Source organism: Plectropomus leopardus, chromosome 5 (assembly GCF_026936395.1).
Source record: "Plectropomus leopardus strain MGB_pleo_1.0 chromosome 5, ASM2693639v1, whole genome shotgun sequence".
In the NCBI taxonomy this organism is placed as follows: Eukaryota; Metazoa; Chordata; class Actinopteri; order Perciformes; family Serranidae; genus Plectropomus; species Plectropomus leopardus.
The window spans coordinates 20,067,200-20,087,340 of NC_142180.1; the positions used below are offsets into that span (position 1 = coordinate 20,067,200).

The following is a 20,141-nucleotide window of genomic DNA, read 5'->3' on the forward strand; positions in this document are numbered from 1 at the left end:
AAAATGCAATTTGTCATTTTGGCATTTATGTACTACTAAGAAATTAATAAGTAATAGAGAAAACTACTTTTATTAGTTTCTTTATTTTTGTATGCATTTTGTTCTTTTTCCTGACTTTTAATATAAGATTCTATTCAGAACTTTGAAAGACAGAAAATGTCACATATTATGCTGACAATAATCTCTAAAAAATATATTACATCTCAACCAAGGACTAGTCCAGTTACTGAGGTTTGTGAGATGATAGGTCATGGTTTTTTTTAAGCCAGCAAATATTCTTTCTAATGTTTACACAATGGATACTATCATGACACTGATAAGTCATCATAGTCATATACTGTACATGATGCACAATTTCTCCTTGTTGGATGCATAATGTAGCCTAAATGGCAAAAGCGATAGTAACTAAGTAGCCTACATTTATTAAAGCAGGCTACTGTTCTTAAACACAGTTTGGGAGTATTTCCATGTAATGCTACATTATGTGCTACTCTATTGTAATTAGGTGGAAAGATATTGAACTTTTTAACTCCAACATACATTTACACAGCTACTAGTTATTTACCATATTAAGATTTTACAAGAGCAAGACTGCTCATGCTGATGTATCATCCATGTTTGTTTTTTGAACATACATTGGTATTTATGTGTGTATCTGCCAATATAAAGAGAAATTGCAAGACAGAAATCCAAACTAGGTCTGAGATCGCCAAATTTCAAAGTACTGTCACCTTCACCTAGTTTGACCAACAGAGAGTACTGACAAGTCTGAAATGTGAAATATCTATCTTAGTATGTATCCCCGTCACAATTCTTTCTTTTTTAAATTATAATTGTCTTTATGTTAAGTGTTTGATATCAGTACGTGAGTTTAACTCTCACAAAAATAGATATCAATATTGGCCTTGAAAAACCATTATCGGTCAAGCCATAGACTTTACATACAAAAAAGAAAAAAAAACTTGCTTGCAGGATATGATGTGAGAGCAGAGGGGGAAGGTAACTAAGTACTTATGTTTTGTACAAAAAAAGATATACTTGTACTTTACTTCAGTGTTTCCTTATCATGCCAGATTTTTGCATTAAAAAATACAACATTTTCAAATATGATTTATTATAAATTAAACTACCAAATCGTTTACAAAGGTGCAGCTGAAATAAATTAGCCAACGTTTTTCTTAACAGTAAAGTATTTTTTTGTTTATTAATTAATTGATATATTTATTATTTTTACTTCTGATATTTTAAGTATAATTTCCTGATTATACATACTTACTTTTGCTAAGGTAATTTTCGATGCAGGACTTTTTCTTGTAACAGTATTTTCTGAGTAGTATTAGTACTTTTACTTAAGAAAAGGAGCTGAAAACTTCCTCCACCACCGTTTAAGTGTATTTTATATGGTGGTATTGGTACTTTCCTCTTTCTCCGCTGGTAAATATTCAACAGTAAAGTACTCGAATGGGGTCGTTTGTGTAAGTACGAGTTTACAAAACTGCACATGAACGCACCATCCTGCCTCACGACATCTTCGGCAGCGGCATTGTTGCTCTCTGCTCGCGGCCGTCGTGTGTTCGCCCGCAGCAAATGTCCATTTCCTCTTATCTACAGGAAAGATGCTAGCTTTTGCAATCGCCTGATGTTGTTTTCCTCGTAAACATTTCCTAGCTCGTCTTCTTTTGTTTGCAGTTTGATCGGTACTCGCGAAAATGAATTCGAACACGCACGTCATTCAGGTGACAAACGTCTCCCCGAGCACAACGTCCGAGCAGATGAGGACTCTGTTTGGATTCCTCGGAAACATAGAGGAGCTCAAACTGTTTCCACCTGAGTGAGTATTGTGAACTAAAAAGTGGTATAACGCTGTCTTACCTCTGTTACCTGGCTCTCGCTAGGCTTCCCTTGAGGCCTGTAGGCCTCGCTTCACGGCATGCTAATGCTAACGATAGCGCGCGCCTTCAGCGAATGCAGCAGCAGCAGTCACTCCCCTCAACGTTACCGCACGAGGGCCACACAATATCAACATTTTTAATGTTATTTGAGGGAAGTAGCACATTAAAGTTAAATCACATTTCCTCACATTCGCCGGGGTGTAAACATTTCCTAATGAGTTCAATCAACTGACAACAACTTCGATTAATCGTTAACGTTGATTGAGTGAGTGTTTACGTTATCAAGCCAAAACGGTTATGTTAGACTAAGACCGAAGATCGTTTATCAGTCTGCTAATTCGATTTTAATAATCGGTTGGAAGTTCTCATTGTCAACTTTTAATTGCCTAAGAGGTTAAGATATTGAGATTACAGTGAATAAAATAAACACAAATAAAGCAGTTAATCCTAAGATTAGAGTAACAGCATTTTTGTTCAATAAATCACTGGTGAAACTGGGTTAGGCAATATTATCAATATCATATCAATAATAGGATAGGAGAGTATATGTCATTTACTAATCTGCCGCTGTTATTTGAGCAATCGTTTAGTCCCCAAATATAAAAAGAAAAGATAATTCTGAAAAAAATAAAACAGTCAAGTTTTAAAAGTCTAAAATGTAAAGATATTCAGTTTGCCATGGTATTAATAAAAGACTTACAAATAATGCAGTAAAGTAAATGCAGTACAGTAAAGATTTAAGTAATAGAAAATGCATTTTTTGTTTTGATAAGCCAAATGTAAAACTAGGGCTGGGCAATATATCAATGTTGTATCAATATTGTGTTCTCAGACTAGATATGATATCATCATAGATTTTGGATTTTGATTCCTAATAAGTATTGTCTTTTTCTGATGTTAAACAAGGAAACTATGAAAGTTGTAGTAGTTTCTGTTGATTACGTGATCTAGCAAATTAATTGGCAGCTAATTTGAGAGTGAATGATCTTTTTGAGTGTATTCTTTTCAAAAAAGGAAAATTTCTCTGATTCCAGCTTCTTAAATGTGAATGCTTTAGGAAATACTGATCGACATTTTTCACCATTTTCTGACTTAAAAAAAAAACAAACAAAAAAAAAAAACAATCCAATAATTGAGAAAATAATCAACTGAGTGCTGCACCTGGCTGCTCACTGAGGATAGGTTGAATGCAGAGGACAAATTTCACTGTGCAATGTACATGTGACAATAAAGAATTCCTCTTCCTCTTTTCTTCTACTTTTATAATAAAAAACCTCATTGTGTAAATATTATGTCAAAGCACAAGTAGTCAACCTTGCATTATCATTTGCAGTATCGATATCGCGGTATTTGGTCAAAAACATTGTGGTATTTGATTTTCTCCATATCGCCCAGCCCTAGATAGAACCTTTATAATTGATAATAAAAAAAATTATGTCAGTTAATTGAATGTTTCACTCCTAAGAGATACTAAATGTTTCCCTGTCAAGAATCTCAGCCTTTTTGTGCTTTACTACCCCGTGAGTTGAAATGGAAAAAATGTGCATTTTCTCTTTATAGAGCAATTGGACGAGTAAAGGTCAGATGGTTCATTAATGTAAACAAAATAATTAATTTCAGACATAGTTGTAACAGCTGCAGAAGTGTAGCTAATACTGATGTGGAAAAAGAAAGAAAAACAAATTAACTTGGTGTTAATGTTGTTAAGTGAGTGACTTCCTTTTGGCAATTTCTTGTTTTCCCTACATCTCATTTTGGATGCTAATGAGCTACTGCAACACAAACTCTACAGTATTTCAACACTGACTAGTAGGAAATAATTGTTCTCTGCTTTGTATTTTCCTGTATCGAAATACACCTGACCTCTCAGCAGGTAGGACATGTTAAATGATTGTAACAACAACAAAGGTTTAAAGTGTCCATGTGTCCTTGACAGTGATCTTAGATTATTAACAGTTGTCAATGAGCAAAGTGCTAACACTACAACACAATACTAAAAGAAGTTCTGAGATGCATTTTTGTCTAAGCAGAGGATGTAGAAGATTGTACAGCCTGTAATCCATAGTTAAGTAAATTATCCCTGGGGACACAAAAGTCATTCAGGTCAGTTTGATGAATACATGTTGGGTCTCCTTGTTTGTATTCTTTGCACAACATATCTGTATTTTCTTCCAGTGACTCTCCCTTGCCTGTGACTTCACGTGTCTGTTTTGTAAAGTTCCTTGAGTCTGAGTCGGTGGGAGTTTCTCAACATCTGACGAACACCGTCTTTGTGGACCGAGCCTTGATTGTGGTCCCTTTTGCTGAAGGTGGGTGTCTTTTTTTTTCTCTTGTCTCTCTCACATGTCTATCTCAACATGCATCACATTGTGTAGGTTGTCTTGATAGAAATGCAAACACTATCTGAGCCATTGTGAGTTTTTTTGTGACCAAGCAAAATTCGCTAAGCTTTTCAGTGCTTGGCATTTCTAGGTATGTAAAAGGGAAAATGTACATTTGTGTCCATGTCTGACAATCTAGCTGTAAACTTCTCTCTCTGTTATTTGTGTTGTGGTTTTCATAGTGGACAAGTCATTTGCAGAGAGCCCCTTCCTTGCTGGCTGAAAGTGGTCCTCTGCTGCCATCAGGAGATTAGAAAAAATAATGGCACCAGGCTCGCAAGCCCCCTTCTCTCTCTTGTTCTGCAGTAAAATATTAACTCTTTATTTTTTCTCTTTGTCCAAGGCATCTTTTCTTTAAAAACTTAGCCACACAACTCTAAAGCAAAATGAGGGGGTGGTGGGAGAGGTTGCAGGGCAATCTCAAATCCACACATGATTAAATAATATTTAATTTTTTTTAAATACAATGTTTGTCGATTAGTAGGCATGCACCAAAGGGGGATGTCCCGAGCAGATCTGCTGGATTGGTATCAAGGCAGATTGAGACAATTTTTAATTTATAAGTATTGACATTAAAGCTTAAACTATTTCTGATCCTCTGTTTATATTTTAAGCTTTTACACAAAAAACTATTCCAGCTGTTAAAATGTCCTGTTATGCTTGAACTGTTAAAAAATAATATCCACACTGATGGCACACACCAGTTAGAAAAGTCACTGTAAATTTTTTGCATTGCCACAATTTCATCAACAGTTCCCAGGTGTTTATACACCTCCTAAAAGCTGTTAAAACTTTGGTATACCAGGATTTCCCACACATTATTTACTTGTGTCAGTCCACCACAGTCAAAACATCTGCTGCCATGTATTGATATCGTACTTTTGGAGCCCCATTACATAACCATTCGGTCATGTGTTGTACCACACTGTCACAGCATAGAGCATACTCTTAGCACAGATGGAGCAGCAGGACACCAGGCGCATTGAAAGTGAACTGTAATCATAATTGTGCTGAGTTTAAAAGTTTGTATTCACTCACATCTATAGCGTCTGCTCCTCTTATCCATTAGTCATATCTGACTGGATTGGCAGAGCAATCATCCACCCCTCCACTCAAACTCCACAGACTGCCGCAAAAACGGACAAATGTCGAGAGGACACAGAATGACTTTTTTAAAAAAAAAAAAGGACAAACAACAAACCAAAAAAAAATGAAAAAACTACTGCTACACATTAATTCTAATTCTGTGGGAAACACTGGTATACCGTATAATTTGTAACTTTGTTTTGCTGCAACAACAAATCCACGCTGAGATTCCTTTGTTCGTTGTTGTGATGTGCAACATTGTCAGAAATAATTGAACACCCTCCACATCCACTCTGGTGTTTTCAGTTACTGGCTGATTAGACATAATTTTAGGTTGTCGTGGGGCGGAGCTATGGAGACAATTTACTTAGGTCACCAAACTCCATGTGTAAGTTGCCCCGCAGGTACATCGAAACAGTGGAAACAGGGTGAAGGTGATGTCAGTCCACCCCAGGCTTACAGGTCCGCACAGTTCACAGGAGCAGTCTAATCAGCCAGTTAACTGGAGATACAGATGTTACCTGCTTGGGTGTACAGTGTGTGGTTTTGTTTAATGCAGAGAAGAAAGAAATTTTGCCCTGATTGGGCTAAGTATACACTGCGCAACCTAATTTCAAAGGAAAATATAAATACTGGATCAGAGTGTAGCACAGATTGGAGGAAAATGTTCGGGGCATCCCTACACCAGCGCAAAGCATGCTGGATAGATTAACTAATCACCTGTGCATGCTAGAATAGATTTTGAAGGTGTGTGCCATCATCAGTTACTTTCAGTAGATGTTGTGAGCGTTGATTAGCATATAATTTGGTTATTAATCATGATAAGCACACAAACTGCCTTTGGCATTTCCTTGCTTCATGTGCCAAAGCTTGGTATTATTAATTTACTCTGTGTATCTGTATTTCCAAAATTTCACTAACACACAAGAGATAAAAACAGATTTAAGCTTCTGCTTGATGTTGCAGTAAAATGCTTTTTTTATTGACCCTCTCCACACATGACTCTGAAAGAGTTGAGTGAATCTCACGTTTAACAGTGGTGTTTCTTTTGTTGTTGTGTTTTACAGTTCTTTTTCCTGGTTCAGCCAGCCCTATATACCAGGCCCTGCTGAAAATGCCACCAACAGTTTTGTCTTCTGCAGCCTTATCCTGTTTCTCAAGTGTCCTTTCTGTTGTGTGTGTGTGTGTGTGTGCGCGTGTGTCTCTCTCTCTCTCTCTCCCTCTCTCTCTCTCTCTCTCTCTCCCTCCCCTTTTAAAATGTAAAATGTCAGATTAAAATAGCCTGTTTTCAGATTGCACCATGGATGATCATCTCCATAAGATTTTCCCTTTGATTTTACTGTTTGGTTTCTTCAGCTTTGGGCACATTTTTCATGATTTTATCACAGCTTTTGCTGGCAGTAGCCCTTAATTGTTTAGTGCATTTTATCTTTGACATTGTTTAGTGTTTATTGGCTAAAACCAAGCAGCACTGTAGCTTGTTAGCAATACTTTATCTGGTTGCCAAGTAAGTTTTTCTTTTGTGGTGGAATTGTATAAAGTAACCACCAGCAAAAGCCCAGAAAAGGTAATATGTCTGAACCTTTTCTGTTTTTTGTATTGGTAATGGTAAGTGATGTTGAATTGTACCCATGTGTCTACACCCAAATCATGAACTTTGTTTTCTGTATCTCAATGTTTTTGTGTGCTTTATAGCGAAGCAGCCGGCACGAGTCGCTTGTTCATAAAACATCTAATGAAAGTTGAGAGCACATCCCATGGGACAACTGGCTGTGCTTGCTTACGTTTGGTTCATGACTTAAAAAACAAGTACAGGTGATAAAATCTTGGCAGTGTTGACCACAGTGTGTATTGTGACTTATAAACTCATAGCTGCTAATCCTACAATCATACTTTCACAACAACAAAAAAATCAGGGATCAAGATTTACAGACAAGACAAAAAAGTGGATTTTTTATCATTTTTTATTTTTTACTACAGAGTAGTTAGACTGAGGTGGCTTGTCTGCAAGTCTTGTCTGAGTGTTTATTGATGTTTTCTGAGAGCTTGTACTGAAATGTTGTTGTTCCTCTCCAGGAGTCATTCCTGATGAATCTAAAGCAATGTCGCTGCTGGCTCCAGCCAATGCCGTGGCAGGAATGATGCCTGGGGGAGGCCTTCTTCCAACACCAAATCCTCTGGCAACAGTAAGTTTGACATTAATGCATAATGATAAACTGTCCAACAGCACGACCTCAAGTGTGATATTGCTTTTATGCAACAGTTCTATAAGCGTTCTTAATTTGTTAACAGTGACAAGCGACAACAGATAGTGATTTGTGTATTTATTTGAATAATGCAACACAAGAACATTTTCCTGCATACTACCTTGCTACTTTGTATAAGCTCGGTCTACTTGTTATGTGCAGGCCAGCTACTTAGCCCACTGTTTTTTAAAGTGGGGGCTGCCAGGGGGACCGTGGAAACTTTTGAGGGGAAAAAAGGGAGAATATTGAAGGGAGAAAAAAAAAAAATCAACTAAAAACATTTGCAACAAATATTTTTTTAATATATGTATTTTTGGATGCTATAAATCACTGTGTCCTTCGATGCCAATATTGTGATTTTTATTTTAAAAAATAATGAATTAATAACAAAAGAGAAAAAATATTTTAAAAAATTTAATTTAAAAAAAGCTTTTAATGTTCATATTATGTATTATATATATATATAGTATATGTTCATATACTGTTGAATATTGTAAGGGTGGAAATGACAGACTTTATTGTAGAAGAAAGACGCACTGAATGTAAGAAATGAATAGCAAAACAGAAAAAAAACTTATAAAAAATTATTACTGTTATTAATATTGTTATTAATATAATATGTAATATTGTTGTTAAACATTGCTGAAAAGAAATGACAGAATATTTAAAACAAGACACCGAATGTAATAAAAAGAAAGGGGCTAACAAAAGAGAAAAAATCGAAGAAAAAAAAATAGGTTTAATGTTAATACTACTGCTGAATAAAATGACAAGAAATATTCATAACAGAGGAAAGACTGACTATTATTGATAAAATGAGGAAAATATATTGAGAAGTTGCTTGCCATTATAATTTACATGTAATAAAAAACAAATTGCAGCAGGGAGTCCCCGCCAGAGGCTAATGCAATTTGGGGGTCCTTAGTTCCGTTAATTGTGGTACCAGTGAAATAAGAGTCTGTTAACAGCCATTTTGGTGTTCTGTGTTATTCAGATAAGTTAGTTTGATCAGACAGTACGTTGCTCCACAGTGTCCACTCACTGTCATGATTCGTCGCCTCGAGTCCTGTTTCAGAAAGTTTCTGTATGACAGTGGCTCTCAGGCTGTAGTTGGTGAAAGATGAGTGTGTTTCCCCGCCTCACTGCACATCTTTGAATCATTTGTGAGGGCCCGTTTACTCCCAGGGAATAGGAGTACATCAAAAATAGGTGTGGCAGCTGCTCCCCTCCTGCTTTTACATTACACATGACAGTTTTACGAGCTGTTGTACGAGCGATGCTATCGGTCAGAGGAGATTTCCTTGCTCATCAAACATTGCAACAAACATAACGTTAGATAACCACCGACCATTAATTTATGTCTAATCAGTGGTTTAAAGCAACTGTAGAGTGGAGTAATACCTGCAGAGTAAAAGTCCCATTGAGTTGTACTGTGTATCAGCGCTCATGGAATGCCTCTTTACCAATCGAATAGCTTTGTCAGAGCTAACCGTTACAAAGCCTCATTCTCACCGCACAGAGAAAACGGTGTAGCGGTTACTGTCACTCCATCTATGGTGTCTATCTAATATCCGGCATTTTTGCGGGTCTGTGAATGCAGCGCAGCAGGCGGAGTTATTTTTATCTCCTTCGCAGCTGAACTTCAATCCTGAGGTGGATAATTGATCTGTTAATGTGTTCACAGCTGATCAGATCGATAGATAAGAGGAGGTATTTGCAGATTTTTGTAAGTGAAAGACAGTTTTAGGCCCAGCAGAATGAACGTTCAGTTTCACTTTTAATGCGCCTGACGATCTGCTGCGCGTCTCTGGTGCTACTGCGCTACAAATAACTCAACAGTGTTTTAATACAGCTCTTAATGAACAGTCCAGCTCCACTGAGACTATGGTCGCCCGCCACAGTTTTTGTAATTAAGGGGAAACACTGGTGGGGCTGGAGGGCGGATGGTCTGTGTACGCTGTAAAACTACATCGTTGATTGGAATGAACTGTGGAATTCAGATTTTATCTTCCTGGGCGGATCTCAATTTATGAATGTAATATTTGTGCTTCTTAATTCAGATGGGAGGGACGCCTTTTGGAGGTCTTGGAGCTCCCAACATGGAACAAATGGCTGCCATGGGAATGCCAGGCCCTAACATGAACCCCCAGGTGAGCACCTGATCACTGACCTCAGTAGTCTCAGAATTTTAAAACTAAATGTATTTCTAATAGTAATCTCTTTTTTATCTTTTAGGCTCTTTCTGCAGACTTCCTGAAGCTCATGCAGTCTATGGACCCTAAGTAAGAAACTATACACACTCATCAAGGGCAGTGTTAATTTGGTTAATGAAAACTATTACAAAAATGATTCATCAACCTTTCTTCCGTGACAGTAACAAGACACTGACGAGCAAAAAATAGATCTTAATATTTCATTGATTGATTTGTTTATTCAAATGTCATGCACTTAAATGTACCCAGCCCACATGAGCTTATAAGACACTGACGATAACAATACAGAAAGGATACAAAGATGGTCGCGTAGCCCTTTCTAATACGTCCATAGATCAAAATATGAATTATACAAGGAGAATTTCATAATATGCAAACCAATAATAGACAGTTATACCAGTCACAATGTTTTCTGGCAAAATGTCCATGCATTTTCACTGAATCTGGCTAAGGCATAAATCACATCCTTAAAGAGCCAGCTCAACATATCACACTCAGACAAACAAAATAAGTCAGGGTTCTTCGCCCGAACTTTTTCAAACAAAAAGCAGAAAGTTTCGTTTTCGTTAATGAGACGAGATGAAGTGTCAGTGGATATCAGACATTCAAGAGGAGAGGAGAACAGAATGACCAACAACAGCCGTGCATGCAGTTGTTTTCTAATGCTTTATGAGCAGCTGTATGAGATCAGAGCGCCGGCCAGCTGGCTGGACGCTCCAGTAGATAGTCGGCACCAGGATATTTTGTTAGCCTGCAAACACTCACACTGGAGCAGTGCCAGCTGTTGGTGCAAACTGTGAGCTGTAGTTCAGCAGTAAATAAGCAGCTTTGTGTGTCTGACTGGATGATGGAGCTGTTATCTGTATCTATATCTGTTAAATTTCACTCAATGACTCTGTGAGAGGACCTGACTTTATTCCTCCAGACTAACATGTTGAAGACTTAAGAAGAATCAGGCTGATATCAAGTTACTTTTCTGCTTCTGAACAGTGAGATCAATAGCCAGAGTTTACAGTGAACCTTGGTACAAATCCTAGTTGTCTCAAATCTGTTATTTGTGATGTCAAAGTGTTTGAGGCCATAAATAAAGAGATTATTAGCTTTTCAAATGATGATCAGTGAGTGGTGCTTGTAAATCATCCTTTAAACCTGTGAAAAACTCTGCTGGAGAATCACAAGTTTCTGACTTTTGAGAAATTATTTGTAGTTGTATTTAAAAAGGAAAAAAAATGTTTAAATGATATTTTTATACATGATATGGGACCTGTATTATCCTGACTAGATGAGTTGAATACAAAAAAAAACACCTTGACTAAAAGTAATAACAAAAAGTTGACTAAAATGTTGTGAATTTTTGTCGACTAAAATGTTGCGAGTTTTCGTTGATTAAAACTAGTCTAAAACTGTGGCGGATAAAAATGACTAAAATGGGACTAAAACTAATAAGCATTTTCGTCTGAAGACTAAATCTTAAAAAGCTGCCAAAATTAACACTGATTATTGGTATGAAACCATCTAAATACATTTTAAGTGAAAAAAATGAAATAATTGTTGGCACTTTCAGACTGAATCCATTAGCGGCCGGGCTGAACTTGAATCCAGGGCTGAAGAATGACGCCTCCAACAAGGAGATTGAAGAGGCCATGAAGAGAGTCCGAGAGGCCCAGTCTCTTATCTCTGCTGCCATTGAACCAGGAAGTGAGTGCTCAGTTTTCTGTAAACATGGTGTTGGAATTTAGGTCAGTCAGCTGTGTAATATATGTTTCGTTATGTGAGCAATGAGTCTATGACCTGGTAGATATTTAACTTATGTCATTGTTTTTGCAGATAAGAAAGATGACAAGCGCAAACATTCCCGCTCCCGTTCACGGTCACGCCGCAGGCGGTCCAGATCTCGCTCAAGACACAGGTAAAGACACCTCCATGACAAAGTCTGTCTCATAACTACCAATATCACATTTGAACAAAAATAATGAGCTCTGATATCTGCATACAAGACATGAACAATGTATTTAATTTCTAGGAATTAGCTGTTTCAAATGTGCCACTTTTTCATTTTGGCAGACGTTCAAAGAGCAGGTCTCGGCGGAGGTCCCATTCAAGGAGTAGGAGGAGGTCCAAGAGTCCACGGAGGAGGAGGTCCCACTCTCGGGATAGAGGTCGCCGCAGTAGATCTAGGTCAGTTTCTCCACTGTTGTCCTCAGTACATAGCTGGTGTTTTTTTTTGTTTTTTTTTATTGCAGGCCACACATGTTGACCACTGCTGCAGAGCTTCAGCAACAGTTTTAGTTTTGCTTTTATTATTTTTAAGTCTGGTACTTTCTGATAACACAGTACTTTGCAAATCATCACTTGCAAGAGCTGCCAGTGCATCTGGTTTTTGTGCCCTGCAAAGGGCTGCTGTATGCTGATGTTGATTACTTGGCGTGTGTCTCTATCAGGGACAGGAGGAAGGAGGAAAAGTCTAAGAAAAGGTCAAAGACACCCCCCAAGAGCTACAGCAGTGCCAGGAGGTCTCGCAGCATTAGTCGGTAAGTAGTCAGAGTGCAGTGTTACATGCTACTATGGTGAACTAAAAAGGCACACGTGCCAGTTACAGCCGGTATACTTGCAACTGAAAGGCTGTTTCTGCCTCAAAATTAATTGATGTTACTCATAGTGATCCAACACAATATCATTTTTGGCATTATATTTGTATGATTCAAGTTCACATAAAAAAAAATAAATAGGGGGGAAAAAAGAAAAGAAGTTGATTTTGCTCTGCACAAATGCACAAATTCATATGTTGATAAAAAAGGAACGGAAGTTAGAATTAAATGGTTTTTTTGTGTGTGAAAGCTGAAGATCTGTTTTTCATCTTGGTGTATTCATTGTTTATATATTCAAAACACAAAATATTCAGGAGGTCTTGAAAGACTGATAAACTACCAAAAACGCTGGTGCTGGCAACTTAAAAATCCTCTGGCGGGGAGAGAGTTAAAGAGGTTTATAGACTCCAGTCACAGTGGGGCGGTGGGGACAACATAAATATTTTTCAAGCTTGTTTGGTGAATGTGAAAACAGCTCTGTGGGCCACCGTTTGGCCATCGTTTGGACATTATCACAATACTTTTCAAACCGGCAGCATTATCGAGTTATATATATCGTGATATATCGATATCTGTCAATATGGGGAAAATTATTGTGATAATATTTTTTGCTGTATCAGCTTGAGGGCAGCAGTAACCAGCCAAGAACTAGGTGTGGTTTGTTCAAATGCTGCCTTCACAGTGGCGGAAATATTATATGTAGCCTACATCTTGTGCCTTCGTGAAGAACCAAAGAAGCCTTAAATACAACAGAGAAACATGAAACTTGATTTGTTGGCCAATTTCTGCTGCGTGACTTCTGAAGGCGCCTAATTGAATTGAGAATGTGTTTAATGTCAGCGACTACAACAACTGGACAAAAAATAAAACTTGCGGGGCGGCCTGTAACTCACCTGCTAGAGGGTGCGCCCCACATGCTGAGGCCTTTGCAGCGGCCCGGGTTCAATTCCAGCCTGTGGCCCTTTGCTGTGTGTCCTTCCCCCTCTCTCTCTCCCACATTTCCTGTCATTCTACAGCTGTCCTATCGATAAAAGGAAAAAATCCCCCCCAAAAATAATCTTTTAAAAAAAGGAAAAACTTGCATGCCTCGCTCTGTACTTTTTGCTTGACTTATGGCCCTTTAAAGGCATTTAAACAAGTAAAAGGGACTGGGTGGGCTATAATCTGTCAAATAAGATCATTATGAATGAATGTAAGTCATTCTGAAGCAGAAACAGCTTTTCAGTGATAAGATGGGAGCTGTAATCACTTTTTGGCAGGGTGAAAAGGTGCACTGTATGTGCTGTATTATAATAGTAATCTAGGGACGTTTGAATAAAACGCGCCCGTGAAATACGAGCAAATCGTGCACACAATTTAAGGACTTGAGCTTGTTTTAGTAAGGTGCATGCGCGATTAAGTAATCGGCATGCATGTTTTTAAAACGACTAAAACAAAAGATCAATGTCACCTCTCGGGCTCCGGAGTATTCAGTCATTTTAAATGATCAAATTACCTTGTGCCTCAGGAGGCACAGGCGAAGCCGCAGTGCATCTCGGTCCCCCAGGAGGAGGTTGTCCAGGTCTCCATCGCCCAGACGGTAAGTTTTCAAATGGATTTTTACTTGCAGTTAATTTATTTGGATTAAGTACAACAAAAAAATTAAACATTTATCATGTTCACAGTCACAAGAAAGAGAAAAAGAAGGACAAGGAGCGTGAGAAGGACCGGGACAGAGACAGGAGGGACGACAGGGACCGGAGCAGAGATGAAAGAGAACGCTCCACAAGTAAGAAGAAGAAGAGCAAAGATAAGGAGCGAGATCGAGAACGCAAATCCGACAGTGAGAAAGGAGATGTTAAGGTACGTTTTGAGCACGCGTTTTTTCCTAATAAAATTACTGGTTTTAACAATTAATTGAACATCCCAGTAGGTGGCTACATTTCCTGAGATTTTTGCTGAAGCTTCTAAATTCCCTTTTTTAAAACTCACTGAAATTTTACTTAACAGGTGACCAGGGATTATGACGAAGAGGAGCAAGGTTATGACAGTGAAAAGGAAGGAGAGGAGGATGATGATGAGAGGAAGAGCGATTCTGACTCTGCTTCATCCCCCAAAGGCCAAGAGGAGATGGAGAGATCAGAGGGCCAAGTCCCCAAAAAGTCCAAACTGAATGGTGACGACCACCATCAGGAAGACATGGAGATGAGCGACTAAGAACATCCTGAACCAGACCATATTATCTTTCCACTATCCTCTTTTATATTTTTAATATAGGCCACAACATGTCTGTGCCTGATCATTCGAAGTTAAAAACATTTGTTGTCTTAACTGTAGAAGCGTTGGGGAAGGAAGGGGTGTAGAGGGAAAGCAGTCAAATAATTTTTGTAAAGACAAAAAAAAAAACAAGGACTAAAATATGAATAACATGAGACATGGTTTTAAATTGTCATCGCTGTACTTTTTTAAGATCCTGTTGATTTTTCTTTTTGTTGCCTTTGTGTTCAAACTTTGTGCTCCTGGCAGTAGAATACAAAGCATTTCCCAACTACAATGTTGTCCATGTAAATATTTTACGAGTCAGGATTGAGTCCTTTTTTTCCGACTGTTAGTCACTCGCCACCCAGCACCGACCTCATGGTTAATTTTTGGTTGCTGAATCATTTTGCTTTAACTGTAATGCTCCAAGTTGTGTTTCAGCTAACCTTCCTATTTACAGCCCTTTGTAAGTGTACACTGTAGATTGAAATGTGTTGTTGCAATGAAGTACATTAGGTTTTCCAAAGGAAACGAATAAAATTGGGTCAAACTGTCAATTTGTTTTGATGTTACTGTAATTATTTTGAGGTAATCACTCTATAAAACTTACTTGCATCTTGAAGGCTATCAAATGAAGGCTGTGACTCACTCTCTGACCCCAGGGGAGCTGAAGGGTATGAAGTATGCGCAATCTAATGGTCTGCAACGTTAATGTAACATTGTAATATTGCAAAATTTCCCATGTTCTCGGGTCATTCCCACAGAGTCTTGACCATGCTTATGATCGCTGCATGTCTAATGTTTGGTGGTTTATTAATTGTCTTATTAAGACATATTTCTCGTGTTAATCACCAATATCTTACTGTATGCTTTATGGGTTATTACATGTGTTAAGTGAAATGTTGAGTATCAAACCATAACCATTTCAGGAGGTATCATCAAGCTACCTGAATGAGAGTTGTGTGTGCTACTGTAATTATGAGTGTTTTTCAGTATTAATCTAATCAAGTGAACAACATAACCCTGGCAGTGTGCCATCAGTTCAGTCTGATTGACGGCAGAATAGCGACCGCCCTTGTAAAAATGACCTACTCGACATTTAACCACATGTGCACGGGAATTATTACATTCTGATAGATATTTGTACCTGACAGAATGACCTACTGCGCCTGACAGAATGACCTAAACCACATACAAATAATATTTGCACTAGACAGAAAGACCTACTTTGCCTTTGCCACATTGATTATATTTGTACAGGAAGTACTCTATTTATTAGTGATACTAATAAATATATATACTATTTAAAAATACTATTTTTTTACCTGACAGAATGACCTATGCAACTTTGAACTACATTTATCCAAGATGTTGTCTTTTCTGATAGATATTTGTACCCATGCACCTGTCAGAATGACCTGTGCCACATTTAATTGCTTCTATAAAGAAGTATAGATGTATTTTTACAAAAATTTAAGACAACATGCTATAGTATAATTTTTTATGCAATTTTGGACAGCATACTATAGTATGACATTTTTATGAAATTTTGAATGACATGCCATAGTATGACTTTCATGAACTTGTGGAAAATGTGCTACAGTATGACTTTTTTAAGCGATTTTGGACAGCAAGCTATAGTATGACATTTCTTTGCTATAGTAGGACTTTTTTGTGGTATTTTGGACGACGTGTTATAATATAACTTTTTTGATGCGATTTTGAACAACATGCTATAGTATGACGTTTTAATGCTATTTTAGACAATATGCTCTACTATGACTTTTTTATACAATTTTGCACAACATGCTGTAGTATGACTTAATGAAATTAAAGACAACATGCCATAGTATGATGTTATTACATTTTTTTTACTACCATGAAAGGTCTCTACAAGCTATAATATGTCGTTTTATGCCATTTTTCTGACATGTCAAAATTTGACCTTTTTCACCATACATACCATGGTGGTTTTGGCCATTTTTTGGCCTTTATTCCCACTTTGTGTACTATGATGTGTCTCTACAACGACGTGAAAATTTGTTATTTTTCAACAAACTACATACTATGGCGTTTTTGGCCATTTTTAGGACATGCTAAAAAGTAAGACTTTCTAATTATATTATTGACTTAATGCTATACTGTGACTTTTATGTACGATTTTTGACAACATGCTATAGTATGACTTTTGCATGCGTTTTTGAATGATCATGTGATAGTATGACGTTTTCATGCAATTTTGGACAACATGACACTATACCATAATATTGACACAATAGTATGGCAATTTCGATTGTTTCTTCAGCATGCTACATTGTGGTGTTTTTGGTTGTTTTAGCACGCTATTTTAGGTGTTTTTCCGCTGTTTTTGGGACATGTCATATTTTGACAATTTTCCCCATACTATAGAAGTGCATTTTTGGTCGTTGTTTTCGACATTCGATGTTATGGTGTTTTGGGTCATTTTTGCAACATGCTTTGGTATGGCAAGTCTCCGCAGTCTATTTTATTTCGTTCAGTTTTCAGCTTCTTTTTGACATGTCATATTTTGACATTTTTCGCCATAGCCTAGTATGGCATTTTTGGTCGTGTTTCGACATGCTATATTATGGTGTTTTGTGGAGTTTTTTTGGCCTTTATTCCCAATTTGTATACTATGACAGGTCTCTACAAGCTCTAATATGTCGTTTTCAGCCATTTTTATAACGTGTGGAAATATGACATTTATCAACTTACTATGCTATAGCGTTTTTGGCCGTTTCTTCAACATGATAAATTATGAAATCTTTGGACTTTTTTGGCCTTTATTCCCACTTTGTATAGTATGACAGATGGCTACAACCTATTATATGTCTTTTTTAGCAGTTTTTATGACGTCAAAATGTAGGATTTTTCGCCATACGATAGCATGCGATTGTTGGCCATTTTGTTTGACAAGCTAAAATCTGAAAATTTTGGTGTTTTTTGATCCTTTTTTCCACATTATGCTATTACGCGTTTTTATAAGCTATAATATGGCATTTCCAGTGATTTTTTGAAAATGTCAAAATCTGAGATTTTTCACTATACTAAAGCATACAGTTTTTAGCCATTATTTCGACATCCTAAAGTGTGAGGTTTTTGGCGTTTTTTGATGCTTTTTTCCACATGCTATGCTATTACGCGTCTCTATGAGCTATAATAATGCATTTCCAGTCATTTTTTGAAAATGTCAAATTTGACATTTTTCGCAATACTATAGCATGCGATTTTTGGCCATTTTTTTGACATGCTAAAATATGACCTTTTTGGCGTTTTTTGATCCTTTTTTCCACATGCTATGCTATTACGCGTCTCTATGAGCTATAATAAGGCATTTCCAGCCATTTTTTGAAAAAGTCAAATTTGAGATTTTTCGCCATACTAAACCATGCGATTTTTGGCCATTTTTTTGACATGCTAAAATATGACCTTTTTGGCGTTTTTTGATCCTTTTTTCCACATGCTATGCTATTACGCGTCTCTATGAGCTATAATAAGGCATTTCCAGCCATTTTTTGAAAAAGTCAAATTTGAGATTTTTCGCCATACTATAGCATGCGATTTTTGGCCATTTTTTTGACATGCTAAAATATGACCTTTTTGGCGTTTTTTGATCCTTTTTTCCACATGCTATGCTATTACGCGTCTCTATGAGCTATAATAAGGCATTTCCAGCCATTTTTTGAAAAAGTCAAATTTGAGATTTTTCGCCATACTATAGCATGCGATTTTTGGCCATTTTTTTGACATGCTAAAATATGACCTTTTTGGCGTTTTTTGATCCTTTTTTCCACATGCTATACTATTACGCATCTCTGTGAACTATAATAAGGCATTTCCAGCCATTTTTTGAAAAAGTCAAATTTGAGATTTTTCGCCATACTATAGCATGCGATTTTTGGCCATTTTTTTGACATGCTAAAATATGACCTTTTTGGCGTTTTTTGATCCTATTTTCCACATGCTAGACTATTACGCGTCTCTATGAGCTATAATAAGGCATTTCCAGCCATTTTTTGAAAAAGTCAAATTTGAGATTTTTCGCCATACTATAGCATGCGATTTTTGGCCATTTTTTTGACATGCTAAAATATGACCTTTTGGCGTTTTTGATCCTTTTTTCCACATGCTATGTTATTATGTTTCTCTAAGAGCTATAATAAGGCATTTCCAGCCATTTTTGAAAATGTCAAATTTGAGATTTTTCGCCATACTATAGCATGCGATTTTTGGCCATTTTTTTGACATGCTAAAATATGACCTTTTGGGCGTTTTTTGATCCTTTTTTCCACATGCTATACTATTACGCATCTCTGTGAACTATAATAAGGCATTTCCAGCCATTTTTTGAAAAAGTCAAATTTGAGATTTTTCGCCATACTATAGCATGCGATTTTTGGCCATTTTTTTGACATGCTAAAATATGACCTTTTTGGCGTTTTTTGATCCTTTTTTCCACATGCTATGCTATTACGCGTCTCTATGAGCTATAATAAGGCATTTCCAGCCATTTTTTGAAAAAGTCAAATTTGAGATTTTTCGCCATACTATAGCATGCGATTTTTGGCCATTTTTTGACATGCTAAAATATGACCTTTTGGCGTTTTTGATCCTTTTTCCACATGCTATGCTATTACGCGTCTCTATGAGCTATAATAAGGCATTTCCAGCCATTTTTGAAAAAGTCAAATTTGAGATTTTTCGCCATACTATAGCATGCGATTTTTGGCCATTTTTTGACATGCTAAAATATGACCTTTTGGCGTTTTGGGATCCTATTTTCCACATGCTAGACTATTACGCCTCTATGAGCTATAATAAGGCATTTCCAGCCATTTTTTGAAAAAGTCAAATTTGAGATTTTTCACCATACTATAGCATGCGATTTTTGGCCATTTTTTTGACATGCTAAAATATGACCTTTTTGGCGTTTTTGGATCCTTTTTTCCACATGCTATGCTATTATGCGTCTCTATGAGCTATAATAAGGCATTTCCAGCCATTTTTTGAAAATGTCAAATTTGAGATTTTTCGCCATACTATAGCATGCGATTTTTGGCCATTTTTTTGACATGCTAAAATATGACCTTTTTGGGCGTTTTTGATCCTTTTTCCACATGCTATGCTATTACGCGTCTCTATGAGCTATAATAAGGCATTTCCAGCCATTTTTGAAAATGTCAAATTTGAGATTTTTCGCCATACTATAGCATGCGATTTTGGCCATTTTTTGACATGCTAAAATATGACCTTTTGGCGTTTTTGATCCTTTTTCCACATGCTAGACTATTACGCGTCTCTATGAGCTATAATAAGGCATTTCCAGCCATTTTTTGAAAAAGTCAAATTTGAGATTTTTCGCCATACTATAGCATGCGATTTTTGGCCATTTTTTTGACATGCTAAAATATGACCTTTTGACGCTTTTTTGATCCTTTTTTCCACATGCTATGCTATTACGCTGGCGTCTCTATGA

The 20,141-nt window shown here is 37.0% G+C and overlaps 1 protein-coding gene across 1 annotated transcript; it reads left to right on the forward strand.

The window, feature by feature from the left end:
* Window positions 1–1,508: 1,508 nt before the first annotated feature.
* Window positions 1,509–15,201, forward strand: LOC121965989 (uncharacterized). The gene is made up of 12 exons (XM_042516098.2): window positions 1,509–1,831; window positions 4,068–4,201; window positions 7,436–7,545; window positions 9,666–9,755; window positions 9,841–9,887; window positions 11,383–11,516; window positions 11,646–11,727; window positions 11,883–11,996; window positions 12,260–12,349; window positions 13,914–13,985; window positions 14,071–14,248; window positions 14,396–15,201. Exons 1-12 carry the CDS (start codon window positions 1,710–1,712, stop codon window positions 14,600–14,602), a joined length of 1,380 nt encoding a protein of 459 aa, XP_042372032.1. The 5' UTR covers window positions 1,509–1,709; the 3' UTR covers window positions 14,603–15,201.
* Window positions 15,202–20,141: the final 4,940 nt, after the last annotated feature.